Source organism: Oryctolagus cuniculus, chromosome 18 (assembly GCF_964237555.1).
Source record: "Oryctolagus cuniculus chromosome 18, mOryCun1.1, whole genome shotgun sequence".
In the NCBI taxonomy this organism is placed as follows: Eukaryota; Metazoa; Chordata; class Mammalia; order Lagomorpha; family Leporidae; genus Oryctolagus; species Oryctolagus cuniculus.
This window is the reverse complement of record NC_091449.1, coordinates 58,890,625-58,906,057: the sequence shown is the minus strand read 5'-3', so window position 1 is coordinate 58,906,057 and position 15,433 is coordinate 58,890,625. Positions and strand designations below refer to the sequence as shown.

Sequence of the window (15,433 nt, the reverse complement as noted above, 5' to 3'; positions counted from 1 at the left end):
GCTTGCAAAGAAATCCAGGGAAATAATTTTTGTTTCAAACAGCTACCGGGATAAGCCCTGTTGCACACTTTCTACATGCGGAGGACTTTCTCCTGGTCCAGACTCTGCGGCGCACGCACTTACCATTGGAGCAGAAGGGCCCTGTGTAGGCAGAGACAGTGCAGTCACAGAAGAACCCACTGGGTTTCTCCCTGCACTTCCCACCGTTGCGGCACAGCTTCCCGTAGCTGCCGCAGTGCCCTCGGCAGCCCGGCTGCACGCCAGGAGTCACCATGGCGCGTTCTTCCAGGTCCAGCGCCATCCCGTTCAACTGCAGGGACCGGATGCAGCCCAGGAATCCTCTCTGCCGCGTGGCGGTCCCACCTAGAAGGGAAACACTGCAAATGGAAACATGTTCCTGGGTGTTTTATTCAGGCTTTGAAGACCAAAGAAAACTGAAGTCGTAGAGAGAAGAGCAAAAACGTGGCCTTACAGAGAGCTGCAGACATTGGATGAACAATTAAAATGCTGGAAACACAATTCATGACCAAGTTTAGACTTCCAAAGGATACAACATTGATTCAATATTTTCAGTGCATTTCAAAGATCAAAATAAAGGTCAAACGTTGCTTTCATTCAAAGTACCAGTGCAATGTACTGCAATTGTTACGTAGAAAAATAAATTTTCTCGCAATCTTAAGTATACATCGATGAAATATTGAAACCTGCTCCTCTGTCCAATAGTTTTAACTTTGTAAGATCTATGAAGGAATCCCCTTTTAAACAATTTATTTCTGTAAAGTGAACAGATTTCATGTATTTCATATACACAGATTTAGAAGCATAGTGATCTCTCCTACCCTTTGCCCCCTCCTGACCCTGCTACCATCCTCCCTCCTCCTCCCTTTTTATTCTTTCGTTCAATTTTTACAATGACATACTTTCAGTTTATTTTATAGTCATAAGATTAACAACAGTATAGGCAAAGACTGTAAACAATAATCAATAGTTTTTCTAACTTGATCATTCACTGATCCGGTGTTTTGGTTGTTGTCCATTCATCAAAAATGGTAACTGCACACCAGACTGTTGGCTTTGATCCTGGCATATTTCCCAGTGATTTTTTTTTTCTCTAAAGACTGGTCCAGTGATCTTTGTTTTATGCTAGGGGAAGAGTCTCCACATAATTGAGAATGTGATTGACTTTTACTGAATTTATAACTGATGTGCTCATGCTCATCAAGGCACCCTTGATGAGCTTCACAATGTTTGGGTGGAATCAGACTTCACTATCCCAAAGCAGAGGTCCTCAGAGTTGAGGTCACACCCCTATCACATGAGGAGCTTCCTAGAAATGCAGCCTTGGGGGCTCACTCCAGACAATACCTATCCTGTGGTCCACAAAGGGGCTGTGAAAATAAAAGGTCAATGAGCCCAGCAGGTGAGTCTATCAAATGATCACTTGACTATCATGAGGGATTATAAGCCCTAGGTAGGTGGACAAAAACACCAGCTGGTGTTCAGGAATACCAGGAAAAATGTTTACAACTCCAAGCAGGAAAACACTGCCCTACCCAAATTAAAGGGATGATTCTACTGAGAAGCGGTGAGATGGCTGCAGAGCATCTAATAAAAAAAACTTCTTGAACAGATAATGCCATCTCCACTTCCTCTGTATCTATTCTATTTTCTCAAAACATGTTCTCATCCTCCTCTCCCAATTCATTTCTCTGGCTCCACATCTAGCCTTAATTACTTGGGATTTCCTTATCCTCAGAGTTTAAACAGTTTTTTTTTTTTTAATTTCAGAGCCAAAAAATTTCCCCAAAAATCCCCAAATCAATAGGGTCTTGTCATCAAATATCAAGATCTATGTTTCACTATCTCCCAGTGTCCATCTGCTGGAACACACATTCTCCATCAGTCAATTCTGTACCTCTAGCACACATACGGTACCTCACACAATAGAGCTGCACAGGAATCATCCATCCATCCATGCACTAAACCTCATGACAGCAGAGGAGTTAGCTTTCTTGCTGGAGTTTGCACTGTATATTTCATATGATGGAAGCTTAGGGCTTCAAGGGTTGATGAGGGGGCACCTTCTGACCCCCAGAGATATCTGGGTTCCTGATACTGAGGGTCATACTGAATGAACATGTGTGCGTAATATATTGACTATATATTTCTAGGTCCTGAAATATATTGAAGTGGGATCCAAAAGAATTCAAAAATTTCGGACTCATGGGCACTCATACTACTTAGAAGTCACATTCATAGACATAACGGTTTCTATCCAAATTGCTGTATTTCGATTTGTATACTCAAGTTTCTTCAGTTCACTCAATTTCTGCCTCTTCATGGGAGGATACAAAGGTCTCGAGGGTGCAGGTCATATCTCATGTTCCTAAATCCAGGGATAATGTGGTGGTGAGACAGACAGTTCAATTGCAGTTCCCATGGGCACAGCAGGGAAGGAGTTGATTTCCCTCCCAAAGTTTCAGAAGAGCCAACAATCTCGTTTAATTCTTCCTCCATTTACTCAAGCTCCTATCATTGTCAAATCCTCAGTTCTGCCCTTGTCCTCCCAACTCCTCTCCTTTGCTTTCCACATCAGAGCTGCCGCTCTCCTTAGCTTCACACCTCCCTATTCTCCCACGGCTAATTCAACTTAAAGAGCACCTAACAGCTTCAAGTCTCCAGCTAAGATTCTTTCGGCCGCCTTTGCTGGAGTTCCCTTTCCTTGGTAAGGCTGTCTATAGTTTCAGTGTTAGCGCTGGCCCGGGGGCCTTTTGAAGGAAGGGGACAGGTGCTGTGAAGTCAAGATTGGAGGATTATTCCTGGTGTATTTCACTTACTTCATATTAGAATATGTTACATCATGGGACATGTTCTATAGTATGCAATAGCACTAAATCACTTTGCTATGCTTTTATGCTATGAAACAATCATATTCTAATATCAGCCTGTCAGCAACATTATAATAACCAAAATAACCTCATAATAACCAAATCATTTGAGGTCCAACAGCTGGATACAATCCATTTGCACCTATTCTAATTTCTCTCTCTCTCTCTCTCTCTCTCTCTTTTTTTTTTTTTTGTTTTGTTTTGTTTTGTTTTGTTTTGTTTTGTTTTGGATGATGATGAGCTGGAGGTAAAGAGGTCAGGGACTGGCTCACAGGTTGGTTAGAAACAGACTCATTAGAAGCCACATGGAACCTCTCGATCACGGAAAGTCCCTCACCTCTCCACACCAAAATATGGTCCAAAAGGAGCAATCATGTCATTTCTCCTCCACCTCACGTTATCTTTTGTTTGAACAACACTTCACTTCTCCGAGCTTTATTTAGCAGCTCTTTGTGGGCACTGTGTCTAACACCGGAGGTACAAATTTATTTGCAATTGATGTGCTCTCAAAGAGCTTACAGTCCAGGAATATGTTTAGACAGGAAAACTGGTGATGATCGCCCAGTTTTAATGGTAAAAGTGGAGACAAGGTGGCGAGAAAGGTCAGAGAGTGGGATTATTAACATAAAAAAATACATACGAATGTGCAAAATATGAGGGACTTCAAAAAGTTCGTGGAAATAGAATCAAAATAAGTTATGTATGTGCAAAAATATAAAATTCACATGCAATTTTTCATGAAACTTTTGAAGACCCCTCCTATTGGCTTAAATAATGAGAAGAAAATCAATACCTTGATTTGTAAACAGGATTTCTTAATCCTGTACTTTCAAAGAGCTAATGTTTACCAGATCAAATAGTTTTTTAAATTGCACTTTTAAAAGATCAGAAATCATGTCTAATTAAACAGTTGTGTCATGCATATGTAAAGGGCTTTAACTTGACCATTAGGTTTTGAGCTAATAACTGTTTATTTTCAGGTGTAACTATTTTGAAAAAAACATGGCTAATGTAAATAAGATTGGGCTTGAAAACTTAATTATAGATTCCAAAGCCTTTTCAGGGTTAGAGTACTTCCAATTAAAATGAGCTGCAGTTTGATTAATTGATTCTGGATGTTTCTGCTCAGCTATTATGCTTGGAACTGTTTTCCAATTAATTTTCTATCAATTTACCTGCCATGCTATATCAGATATAATGAATTCCGGAACTTCACAGACAACTGAGTAACTTGTGAAACAAATGCCTAACCTTTCTATGTGATTGAGTGTAACTGAATCTGTCCACTCACATAATGATACTGAGGCCCTGCCCCAGAGTAACCTGGCTAGGGTAGAGACCAAGTTAGCCTTCCTTCATTGGCCCAACCCTTTCATCACGTTCATTATTCTCAGGAAGTTAGTCTAAGTGACAGATGTTATTGTCACAGAGTAGGAGCTGGCTCTTTCCTGTGCCAATTTCCCACTATTTTTTGTGGCAGGAAGACCTTTGAGACTAAACCTTGATTTTTTAATGGCGAATTCTTCATGTGCTGTGCATGAATATTGTTGAGGATTAATTGAGAACTGCATAATTGGCCTTGTAGCCCTAGAGCAGGTAAGAAATCAAGCTCCCCACGTGTCTCTTTAAAATTCAGAGTCAAGGAGACTTTCCTGGCAGAGTAGAAGGGCTCTTCTTCACCTAGACACTGTATCAGAGTAACACAGGTAAGATCCCAGCCACAAATCAACTTAGCAGTGACTGGGCACATGGGCTTCATAGAAGAGCAAGTCAAGATGCTGGAGGGAGAAAGCAGTATTCTCTACACCACGTGTCAAACCATGAAGCCTGACCCTTGAGAACCAGCTGGGAGAAGACTTCACCTTACAGAAACGGTGTTAGTGCAAAAGGTTATGAGATGCGAAGTCCAGACCTACTTCCAGGCAACATTCTTCCCTGGGCAATGTCTGGGAGGGGATGCCAAAGAAGACTGTCCTCTGTCACACGCAAAGAACAATGTTGAAAGAGGTCATTGTGGGCTGGCGCTATGGCAGGGTAGGTTAATCCTCACCCTGTGCACCGGTTCTAGCTGATGGAAGACCTTTCTCTCTGTCTCTCCCTCTCATTGTCTGTAACTCTACCTCTCAAATAAATAAATAAAAATCTTAAAAAAAGAAGGAAAGAAAAGAAAAGAAAAGAAAAGAAAAGAAAAGAAAAGAAAAGAAAAGAAAAGAAAAGAAAAGAAAAGAAAAGAAAAGAGGTCATAGTACCGGCCACTGTGTCATAGGCAGAAAGCTAGGTCACATTTTCCTGGAAAAAAAAAATTTGCCCTGGAAATAGAGACAGCAGACAAGACTAGAGCCATTTATACTTCTTATACATCATTTTCACAGCATCTCTCTAGGCCTATTTTTAAGAGATGAACATTGGCGGTATTAGTGATAGCCCCCTGTCTCAAGAGATCCCATCTGAGTTCTGTCAGTAGTCACTAGGATTTACCTACTGGTCACTGAAAAGCACAGGGGGGCCTTCTAAGGCTAATCATGAAAAAGACACTTCAAGGAGGGAAGAAGAACATAATTAAAATAAACGATAGGATTCTCTTAAAGAGAAATGTGACCTTTATTGTACTGAATCGGTAATGGGGGAAACACATTAACTATAAAAGAAAATTAGACTGAAATAGGAATTATTCAAACAGGAGGCTTTTGATATTCTCTTCCCATACTTATTTTAGCATATCAAAACCTGAAAGTTACCGAAAAGAAAACTCTGGAATATATTATAATTAGGAACTTCTGTTCATCAAAAGACACCATTAACATTATGAAAACACAATTAATTCACAGAGAGGTGGAAGATACATGAAATAAATTGATATGATAAAACTCATCCAATATACATAAAGAATTCTTTAGAACATTTTTAAGGAGACATTCTTGCAGAAAGAAAATGAGCAACAGATCTGAACAGCCACTTCATAAACGAGGAAATCCACATAGTCAATAGAGATATGCCAGTATCGCCTTCTGCTTAGCATTATGTTTATATCCTCAGAGTGCACAGTTCCAATACTATGTATACCTCCAATAAAAATAGAAGCATTAAGGGCCAGCATTGTGGTATAGTGAGTTTGGCCATGGCCTACCATGCGGGTACGCCATAGAGGTACCGCTTCAAGTCCCAGCTGCTCCACTTTCCATCTGATGTATGCCTGCTAATGTGCCTGGAAAAGTACCGGATGATGGACCACGTTCTTGGGCCCCTGAACCCTTGTGGGAGACCCAGAAAAAGCTCCTGGTTCCTGGCTTCAGCCTGGCATACCCCTAGCCATTGCAGCCATTTGGGGAGTAAATCAGCAGATGGAAGATCTCTTTCCTTCTCTCTCTCTCTCTTTCTCTTTAGCTCTACCTTCCAAGTGAATAAAAATAAATCTTAAAAAAAAAAAAAAAGAAATACAAGCATTTGTTCACCCAAACAAACAGTACACAGATGAATCTGTAATATCTAATATTTGAAGCTACTTAAATTTCCACTCACAGTAAATAAATATATCACGGCCTGGTAGGTCCAATATGCTGAGAGTTCAACATTAACCTTTAGGTATGGCATTTAGAAATTGTGCACTGTAGATACTCAATAAACGTTTGTTGATGATTTGATGCCATTCAAATGCAAAGCAAGTGACTTCTAACTATGTCAGAGGTCCTTATTTCTCCTTCAGGTTCTAGTCACAAAATATTGAAATGGAGTTTGCCTCATTTAAAAACTTGTCAGTAGAAGAATTTAGACTGGAAACAAAAATTGCAGAGCTGGTTGAATGAAAATCAATTCAAGGCTAATTTAAGAAGCTTCTAGGGAAAATGCTGAGTTTACAAACCAAAATAGAAAATGACCACTGTCACATTTTGGCTCAAAAAGTGATTGATTCTTTTCTCTCTGTCATTTCCGTGGTTGGATGAAGTCTGTGAGGCCCTGAATACGGCAGTGACTCTGGATTCTGAGTTCTCAGTGGGAACGAGGTCAAGGGTACATGCTCAGTGCACTTGGCACTGTGTCTGTCGCTGAGCTTATTTTGCCAACGTAATGAAGAGCAGTTCTGAATAGAGATGTCTAACCTCTGCAATGAAACTCACACACCAAGACAAAGCAAGAGAGTGTGAAAAGATGACCATGGCCAGCCCTGCAATCAAGGACAGCAATGGAGGAAGATGGGCTACACACAAGGGAATCCGCCCTTTTTATGATAGGAAGCAATGTGATAGGACAGTGGGATTTTGGGGGGGAGGGGCTCTCCCATGAGAGCCACGTGAACTTTCTTCACTTATTCCTCCAAAGGCTTTTTGCTGCTCACTCTCCTCCTCCTTTCCTTCACATGGCGTCCTACAGCTTAGATTGGTTGAAGATAATTGTTCTGATACTTGGAACCACAGCAGTGGTGCAAAGTCTTCTGTTTCCTATTTCTTAGGTAGAGGCGAACGCTACTCTGATCCCTGAAACTCCAGTTATCATTTCCTTATTCCTATTTCAATGTCATATGAAAGTGCTGTCCAATGGATCACACTTTGAGAAGTTCTGTTTATTTTTACTCAGAAATTGAAGCATTAATCTTGCCCGAGTCTCACCCTGAGGTATGAACACATTTCATGCCTGGTCCTTGGTGGGGAGCGCCAAAGAGCAAGCAGCGGAGAAAAACACAAATCAGCCTTCATGTAGGAGCCTCTTCCAAGCAATTACAAAACACATTCATCTCAAAGATACATAATAAATAGGTGATATTAATAAATGCTATCAACATAGACCATAAATGAGAAAGAGAATATGTTTCAAGTCCAACATTAATCTGTAGTCAAATATTACAATGTTTTATTTGTAGGTTGCAGTGTTCAAGATAATATCTCAAATAAACATATTTTGTTATGTTATTGAAATTTCTAGTGTCTCATATCTCGAGTATCATCATATAATTTCTTGTTTGAGGTATCCCCAAGAAGTTTCTGCTAAACTTGTTTTATAAACAAGAGGTTCATTTTTGGTTAAAACTACTAAATGCTGAGATAGTAAAACAACCTGTCCTAGACTAACAGCAACTTAGTTTTTCCGTTCTTTTCCATACTTATAAAGAAGCCATTTAAAATATTGACATCATCTGTCTCTGGATTTAAAACATTTTAATTAGAATAAAGCCAAGCTGAAACTTGCGGACTTATTTTCAAAATCACATTTACCTCATTCATTTGTCCTGAAATGCAAATATAAATGATCATCGTCATGCACTGTCAAAAATACTAACGAATTATAATTATTGCTAAGATGGACAGAAGAGCTATAATTTAAACTCTTAAACGTGTAAGTAAGGGGAAGTAAATTACCCTTTAAAATTCTAACCAGAAAATCAATTACATTGGAATAAAGAAGAGATTTCCTTTCATCCATGGTATACCTGGTTCTGGGGATAGAAGACAACTTAATGCTGACATAGTTGAGGGTATTAACATGTGAGGAAGGACTAGTGTTGTGGTGCAGTAACTTAAGCCACTGCCTGCAACATTGGTATCCTATATGACTGCCAGTTTGAATCCCAGCTGCTCCACTTCCAATCTAGCTCCCTGATAATATACCAGGGAAAGCAGTGGAAGGTGGCCTAAGAGCTTGAGCACTTGATTCGCACGGGGAGACCCGGATAAAGTTCCAGGCTCCTGGCTTTGGCCTGGTCCAGCCCCAACCACTGTGGACATTCGGGAAGTGAACCAAGAGATGCAAGATCTCCCCTCCCCTCCCATTCCCTCCCCACCACTTCTCCTCTTCCCCCACCATCTTTGTGCATGTGTGTGTGTGTATCTAACTCTGCCATTCCAAATAAATAAAAATAAATCTAAAAAAATGAGGAAACAGTTTCCAAAAGCAGGGCTCTTCCACTAAGGCATGTATTGACACGTAACCTAGGAACAGAGGAGTTAAATCTGTTCAAAGTGGCATTGGGGGCAGGTGGCATCTGACTGAAGGGAGAGGTACATACTCTCTGGTGATACAGAAGAACCAGAGCCTTTCACAGTAATCACAGGGTTTGTGGTACATGTTCTGGACTGTGGGACCAGGTTTCAGCTTTAACCACGGCTGTGCCTTAGGACAAAGGCAGGACATAAGAAAAGCTGGTACCACATGAAATGGAAGCCTAGAAAACGATGTGATGAAACCAAAGACCTACAAAAAAAGCATCGTGCCCCCAAGAGAAATACCATGGATAAGTAGCAAAACATGAACAGCACTAATCAATTTCTTAGCAAGTTATGCACATCTGGATGTCAAATAGTCCCGCCTCTGTGTTCCAGCACCGCCCCTTGACCCACACCACCAAAAGTCCCAGAAGGACTTTCGGCAGTGGCCAACGTCTACCTATTTGCCCCATCTTCTTCCTCAAGGCAGTAAGAAAGAACCTGAAAAGTGGCAACTCGATTTTTTTGATCTTTCAGAATACAACCCAAGTGTCTCACCTTGGCCTTACCAAGTCCAGTGCATAATTCAGCACTGTTCCCACCAGGCTTTCCCTCACATTGATTCCCTCTGCCCATGTTAGTTCTCTCCTTATCCCCCGAATCCCTGAAGTTACCTCCTAGCAGTCTGAGCGTGGTGCCTGGAATCCTGATTTCCGAGGTTCATCTAGTTTCCTCTTCCACTTTACGTGGCCTCTTCGCAAGCATTGAGACCCTCAGAGGGGACATCTCTGGCCACACTACTAGAAATACAAGCCCACAACCCAAACAGCCACCCGATACCCTACTCTGCCTTTTACTTGACAGCCTTCGTCAATATCTGAAGATGCATATCCATAGAAATATGTGTGCCTATGTGTTTATATATGGATAACACATAGTTTTAACGTCTGTTTTACTTTTATTATTGGCTGCTTCGTGTCTGAAACCCAGTCAGAAAAGCAGAGAACTTCTTGGTCATAGTAAGTGCTTCATTAAATTAGCCCTAATTACCACCAATTTTTTACGAGTTTTTCACCCACTGTGCTCCAATTCAGTGTAACATTTTAATTATAATTTGTCTTTCATTGAGTTTCCCACAGGGGAAAAGTAACTTTATTTTGTAATGTTGTAAATAGATAATTAGTATTTTGTTTCCTATGCATTGCTGTGTTCTCTTGGTTGAGACCCTTTCCTGAAGAGGGTTCCATACTGTAAGAAAGGAAAAGACAAGAACAAGTCCCTTTGGCAGCTTCTCGACAGCTAATGATCTGGTCTGAGCAAGACCGGAGTCTACTCTGTCAGCATCACCATTGTAAGTCATGTAAATTTACTCACAATTCCCTGTCAGTAGGAAGGAGGGAATTATATGATCAGATGTTTTTTGTTTGTTTGTTTGTTTTTTGACAGACAGAGTGGACAGTGAGAGAGAGAGACAAAGAGAAAGGTCTTCCTTTGCCGTTGGTTCACCCTCCAATGGCTGCCACGGCCGGCGTGCTGTGGACGGCGCACTGCGCTAATGATCAGATGTTAACTACGAAGAGATGCAACTTTTTGCAGAGAACTTTCTCTTTGCTTTTTCTTTTTTAATTGTGGCTGACTTTGACCCAGAGGTGATGAAGACTGCCATTTTTAAAAAACATTCAAGTACTATAACCACCTTTTAATCCAGACATGTTTGCAAATGTCAAAGACCTAACCAAGTGCCTTGGTAGAGATGAAATCTTTCAATCCTTATTAAAATCATGTTGCATGGGTGATGGCAAAAGAATAAAGCCTGTTCTAAAACAGTTTTCTGATGTCATATTAGTACTTCATTACAACTGCCTGAAACCAAATGAAGGCCAGAACTCCTATCAGATACAAAATGCAGTGACTCCATCTCCACAAAGTTGAAATTCATACCAAGGATGAAAGGTCATCCCCAGGCAAAGTGCAGCGTATTTCACTGAAACATTCAAGGACTAGTTTGGCCCTCTCAATTTCCAAGAATAGTAAGGCTATTTCCCAGCTCCTGACAGACTTGAAATTGCCATAGCTTTTGTTGGGGCCATCTCTCATTTTTTGTAATTCAAGAAATATCTATGTCAATTTCCTCACTCTGCTTCTAGCGTGTTATTAAAAGAAAAGTTATATATTTCTTCTCATGTATTTTTTATTATTTCCATAGCCTTAAATAACTCAGTCGAGTGACCACAAAATCATGATTAGATTGTCTACTGTAGTGCCTTACTCATGGAAGCTATTCATTAAATATTTATGGGATGAAAGAAAGAATAAATGATAAAAATAATGAATACATAAATTCATTGGAAATTTTAAATATGGCTTAGTCAAATATGTCACAAATAAGCTTCCTTCTTTGTACTGAGAGAGGACTAATAAGATGAGGCTGTTAGGTGATAGAATACATCATAGAGATCGGATGAATTTTGTTCCAAATGTAACTCTTGAAAATGCTTAAAATACAGTTTCTGATAATTCACCTTTTATCCTGATTCTTGGAATCACTGAATTCTTATTAATATTACAGTGGATGTAAAGGGACCAAGTAAGAGATAATTCCCTCAATGCCTTGGCCTCTAAATTCTGTATAGTAACTAGCAGCGACATAAGGTAAAATACATATACGCACAAGGATTCCACGGGCAAGGCTGTAAGATGTGAATAAAGCAGAAAAAAAGGAAGAACATTCAGATGTAGATATAGAAGTAGGTGATCAGAAGATATCAGGAAAGTGCTCAAAATGAACAGAAAGGAGCAGAAATGGCTCTGTTCAAAGCAAAGAGTCTACACACTGTACTCTCTGCTTTTCAAAAATTTTTTCCTGCATTGGGCTGCTTTTGATGTAGCACTGTGGCAGGATTCATTGATTAGCATCAACTTAAATTACAAGGAGGATTCCTCAAAATCCTGGAAACATTTTAAGATAAATATTTCCAGCATAATATCAAAATCACTATGTAATAAACCAATCAACTAATCCATAATATTAAAAATGCAGGTATGGAGGTTCAGGGATCAATCAAACATATATTTCAACCTCATTCATTAGGTAGATTTCTGAGTGCAAATCAACTCCTTGAGCCTGAGTTATCCCACCTGTAAAATACAGATACTACTCATTCACAGGGTGGTTGTGAGGAAGAAGTGTAATTTCTGGCACAGCCTGGAACACAGGTTCTTAAGCAATGGTGGCTTGGTGTCATTATCATTTTTTCTACAATTGGCATTCTTTTATATTGTCCCATCCCACACTTAGACAATTAAACGACCCATTGCCCGGATGGGAACTTACCCACGAAAAGCTGGCTGTTCAACTGCAAGAGGACATGTCCATCGGCCGGGGCCGGCTGGGTCTTTGGCGAGAGCTGATCCACTTGGATGGAAGCCTCTTTCATGTTCCTTTCAACTCTCACGTGGTGCCACTGGTTGTCATTGAACTGGGTCGGCGACTGCACGGAGATCTCGAAAGGTCCGTTCCCCACGTCAAACGAAAAGGTCACGGCTGTGGGAGCTGGAAATGTGAGACACAAGGGTTGTTCGATGAGCTCATGTGGTGGAGAGCTGAGTCGTCACACAGTTAGCAACTGCCCCGCAGCCTATGAACCATCACACATAAGGGCCATGTTTGATAAAGAAGTGTTGATGCAGAAGGAGACAGGTTGAGTCGGATTTGAACACTGCTCAGTTTATGCATGTACGGAAACATCCTTGCCACCTCCACAAAGATAAACAATGTTAATGTATCTGTTTAAAATGTTTTCAAATGATAATGGTTTGAATTCTATGGAAAGAGGCAATGATATCAGTGAAGAGATATGTGTTCTTATGTGTGATGACATGGTAACATACATGCATATCTTTGGGAAAAATATATATATTTTTTACAGGCAGAGTGGACAGTGAGAGAAAGAGAGACAGAGAGAAAGGTCTTCCTTTGCCGTTGGTTCACCCTCCAATGGCCGCTGCGGCCGGCACACCGCGCTGATCCGATGGCAGGAGCCAGGTGCTTCTCCTGGTCTCCCATGGGGTGCAGGGTCCAAGCACTTGGGCCATCCTCCACTGCACTCCCTGGCCACAGCAGAGAGCTGGCCTGGAAGAGGGACAACCAGGAGAGAATCCAGCGCCCCGACCGGGACTAGAACCCGGGGTGCCGGCACTGCAAGGTGGAGGATTAGCCTATTGAGCTGCAGCGCCAGCCCGGGAAAAAATATATTTTAAAGAAATTCACCTTCCCAGTAAATTTTTCATATTGATAAAGAATAAAGCTATTTAGTTAGGGCTGGAAAACTAAGAAGAACTTGGAATTTTATATAAAAGTAAATTATCACAGTGATTCAAAATTTATGTCATTTAAAAGTAGACTCTTAATAGCAGCCTTTATCAAAATAACAAGTGGTTGATTTGATTGTGATTAACTGGAAATTTTCTTTTTTTTTTTTTTTTTTTTTTTTGACAGGCAGAGTGGACAGTGAGAGAGAGACAGAGAGAGAAAGGTCTTCCTTTGCCGTTGGTTCACCCTCCAATGGCCGCCGCTGCAGCCGGCGCACCGCGCTGATCCTGGCAGGAGCCAGGAGCCAGGTGCTTTTCCTGGTCTCCCATGGGGTGCAGGGCCCAAGCACCTGGGCCATCCTCCACTGCACTCCCTGGCCATAGCAGAGAGCTGGCCTGGAAGAGGGGCAACCGGGACAGAATCCGGCGCCCCAACCGGGACTAGAACCCGGTGTGCCGGCGCCGCAAGGTGGAGGATTAGCCTATTGAGCCACGGCGCCGGCTCTGGAAATTTTCTTAAAATTTTAATTAATTGAATTGCAAACTCTTCTGAAATTAGTTCTAAAGAACACCCATAACTTCCCAAATTATCTCCTAGTAAATATTTTAATTTCTTACCAAAAGGATAATATAATATAGAATTTTACTGAAAGGACATAATAAAGTAGTAGTTCAACTGATAAAGTAGAAACATAAGTATTTTAAAAATTAGAACTATCAAATCACAGAATCCCACAGTGTCCTCGGGGAAAACAGACTTACAGCGTAGTTCTATTCGAATAAAATCCGTAATCCCCAGGTTCTCTAAGAATACCCCAGATGAAGATGTCGTCTTAAAAAAGAAGGATACGTCCGCACTCAGCTCCCCATGGAAAGTAGGAAAATGAAGGTAAGAGGCCTCCGTGTTGAAGGAAGCTGAATTCCAAAATGACCCTGTTGAAGAGAAGCAGGAATCCAAAAATGAGAAAAGAAAAACAAAACTCGTGAAATAAAATGAATATCATCCCACATTTTCTACGTTTATAATTTCTACCATTAACAGCGTCACTCAGCTTTTACAAGCTTGCTGCTTTTTCTCTTAAGGCTGTAGTGTACAAACACCAGATTAGAGATTGTAGAGGGATTGAGATCCTGGGTTCCTTTCAGCATTACAGAAGTGGTCTGTTATGTTTTATATATGAAAAACCTACTTAGACTAAACAGGATCCACTGCTAAAGTGATCTTAAAAGGAACTTCCAAACATTGTTTAATAGCCTAATTTTTCATAATTTGAATTTTTAAAGACCCACTTTCTTTGAATAACAAAATCCAGGAAGAAGCTCATGGTGTTTTTTGTTCTAACACACACAACTCAGGGAGTCACACTCCCAACTAAGTATTTCTATTAACGGACATCAGGATTCTCTAAACTGCCCTGGCATCTAAACATTCTCATCTAACTAGAGACCAATACATACTTACTCTGTCTCTGTCGGTACGGTAACGAAAATGCTCGTTTCATTCAAAACTATTCTTCACTCAACTTAGAAGACTGCAGTAAGTGATCACAAACCCACTGGCTAAGCAGAAAATGTTTACAAGTTTGGGATATAAACGAAAAGATCTGAAAAATGTTGGGAAACCCAGGGTGCACATTGTGATGCTGTGGGTTAAGCCTCTACTTGCAATGCCTGCGTCCCCTATCAGAGTGCCAGTTGGAACCCTGGCTGCTCTACTTCCAAACGAGCTTCCTGTGAATGCACTCTGGGAGACAACATATGACCGCAAAGTGCTTGGACCCTTGCCACCTGCGCCAGAGACCCAGATGGAGTTTCAGGCTCCCAGCTTTGACCTGGCCCAGCCCTGCAAGTTGTGCTCATTTGAGGAGGGAACCAGTGGATAGAAGACCTCTCTCTTTCTCTCTGTACTTCAAGTTTAGGAAATTAAATAAAATTTGTAAAGATCTGTAGAGTCAAAGCCATTTAAAAAATTATGTAAGACATAAAGTTAATTATAATTTCTTTCCAAATACAGCTTACCTTATTTTTCCCATCTTAAAAAATGCTAGTGACTTTCCTTTTGAAAAAAATACCCTGGGTCTTTCGTAGCAGGAAGTACGAAAAATGAAATCAAAAGCCAAGAGCGTGAGCTGCCAGGGTAGAGTTCTACCTGGCCATGTGACATTGATGAGGGGAGTTACCAGAAAAATGAACTATGCATGGCTGCCGCCACCAGCAAGTCAACAGCACAGCAAACATAGCATTCTTGCTTGAAGCAGCTGCCTCCATGCACACCCCCAACACCGGACAAAATTCCCCTCTCTAAATTGCCTTCCTGGT

The 15,433-nt window shown here is 40.9% G+C and overlaps 1 protein-coding gene across 5 annotated transcripts in view; it reads right to left on the bottom strand.

Moving 5' to 3' along the window:
- Nucleotides 1-15,433, bottom strand: part of CNTNAP4 (contactin associated protein family member 4) — a 444,592-nt gene that overhangs the window by 24,672 nt on the left and 404,487 nt on the right. For all 5 annotated transcript variants that reach the window (XM_070062760.1, XM_051847278.2, XM_070062759.1 and 2 more), the window contains 3 exons: nucleotides 13,877-14,047; nucleotides 12,138-12,356; nucleotides 124-363 (listed from right to left, as the gene is read on the bottom strand). In XM_070062760.1, the coding sequence (XP_069918861.1) occupies nucleotides 124-363; nucleotides 12,138-12,356; nucleotides 13,877-14,047 (630 nt within the window). The remainder of the gene's footprint in view (nucleotides 1-123; nucleotides 364-12,137; nucleotides 12,357-13,876; nucleotides 14,048-15,433) is intronic.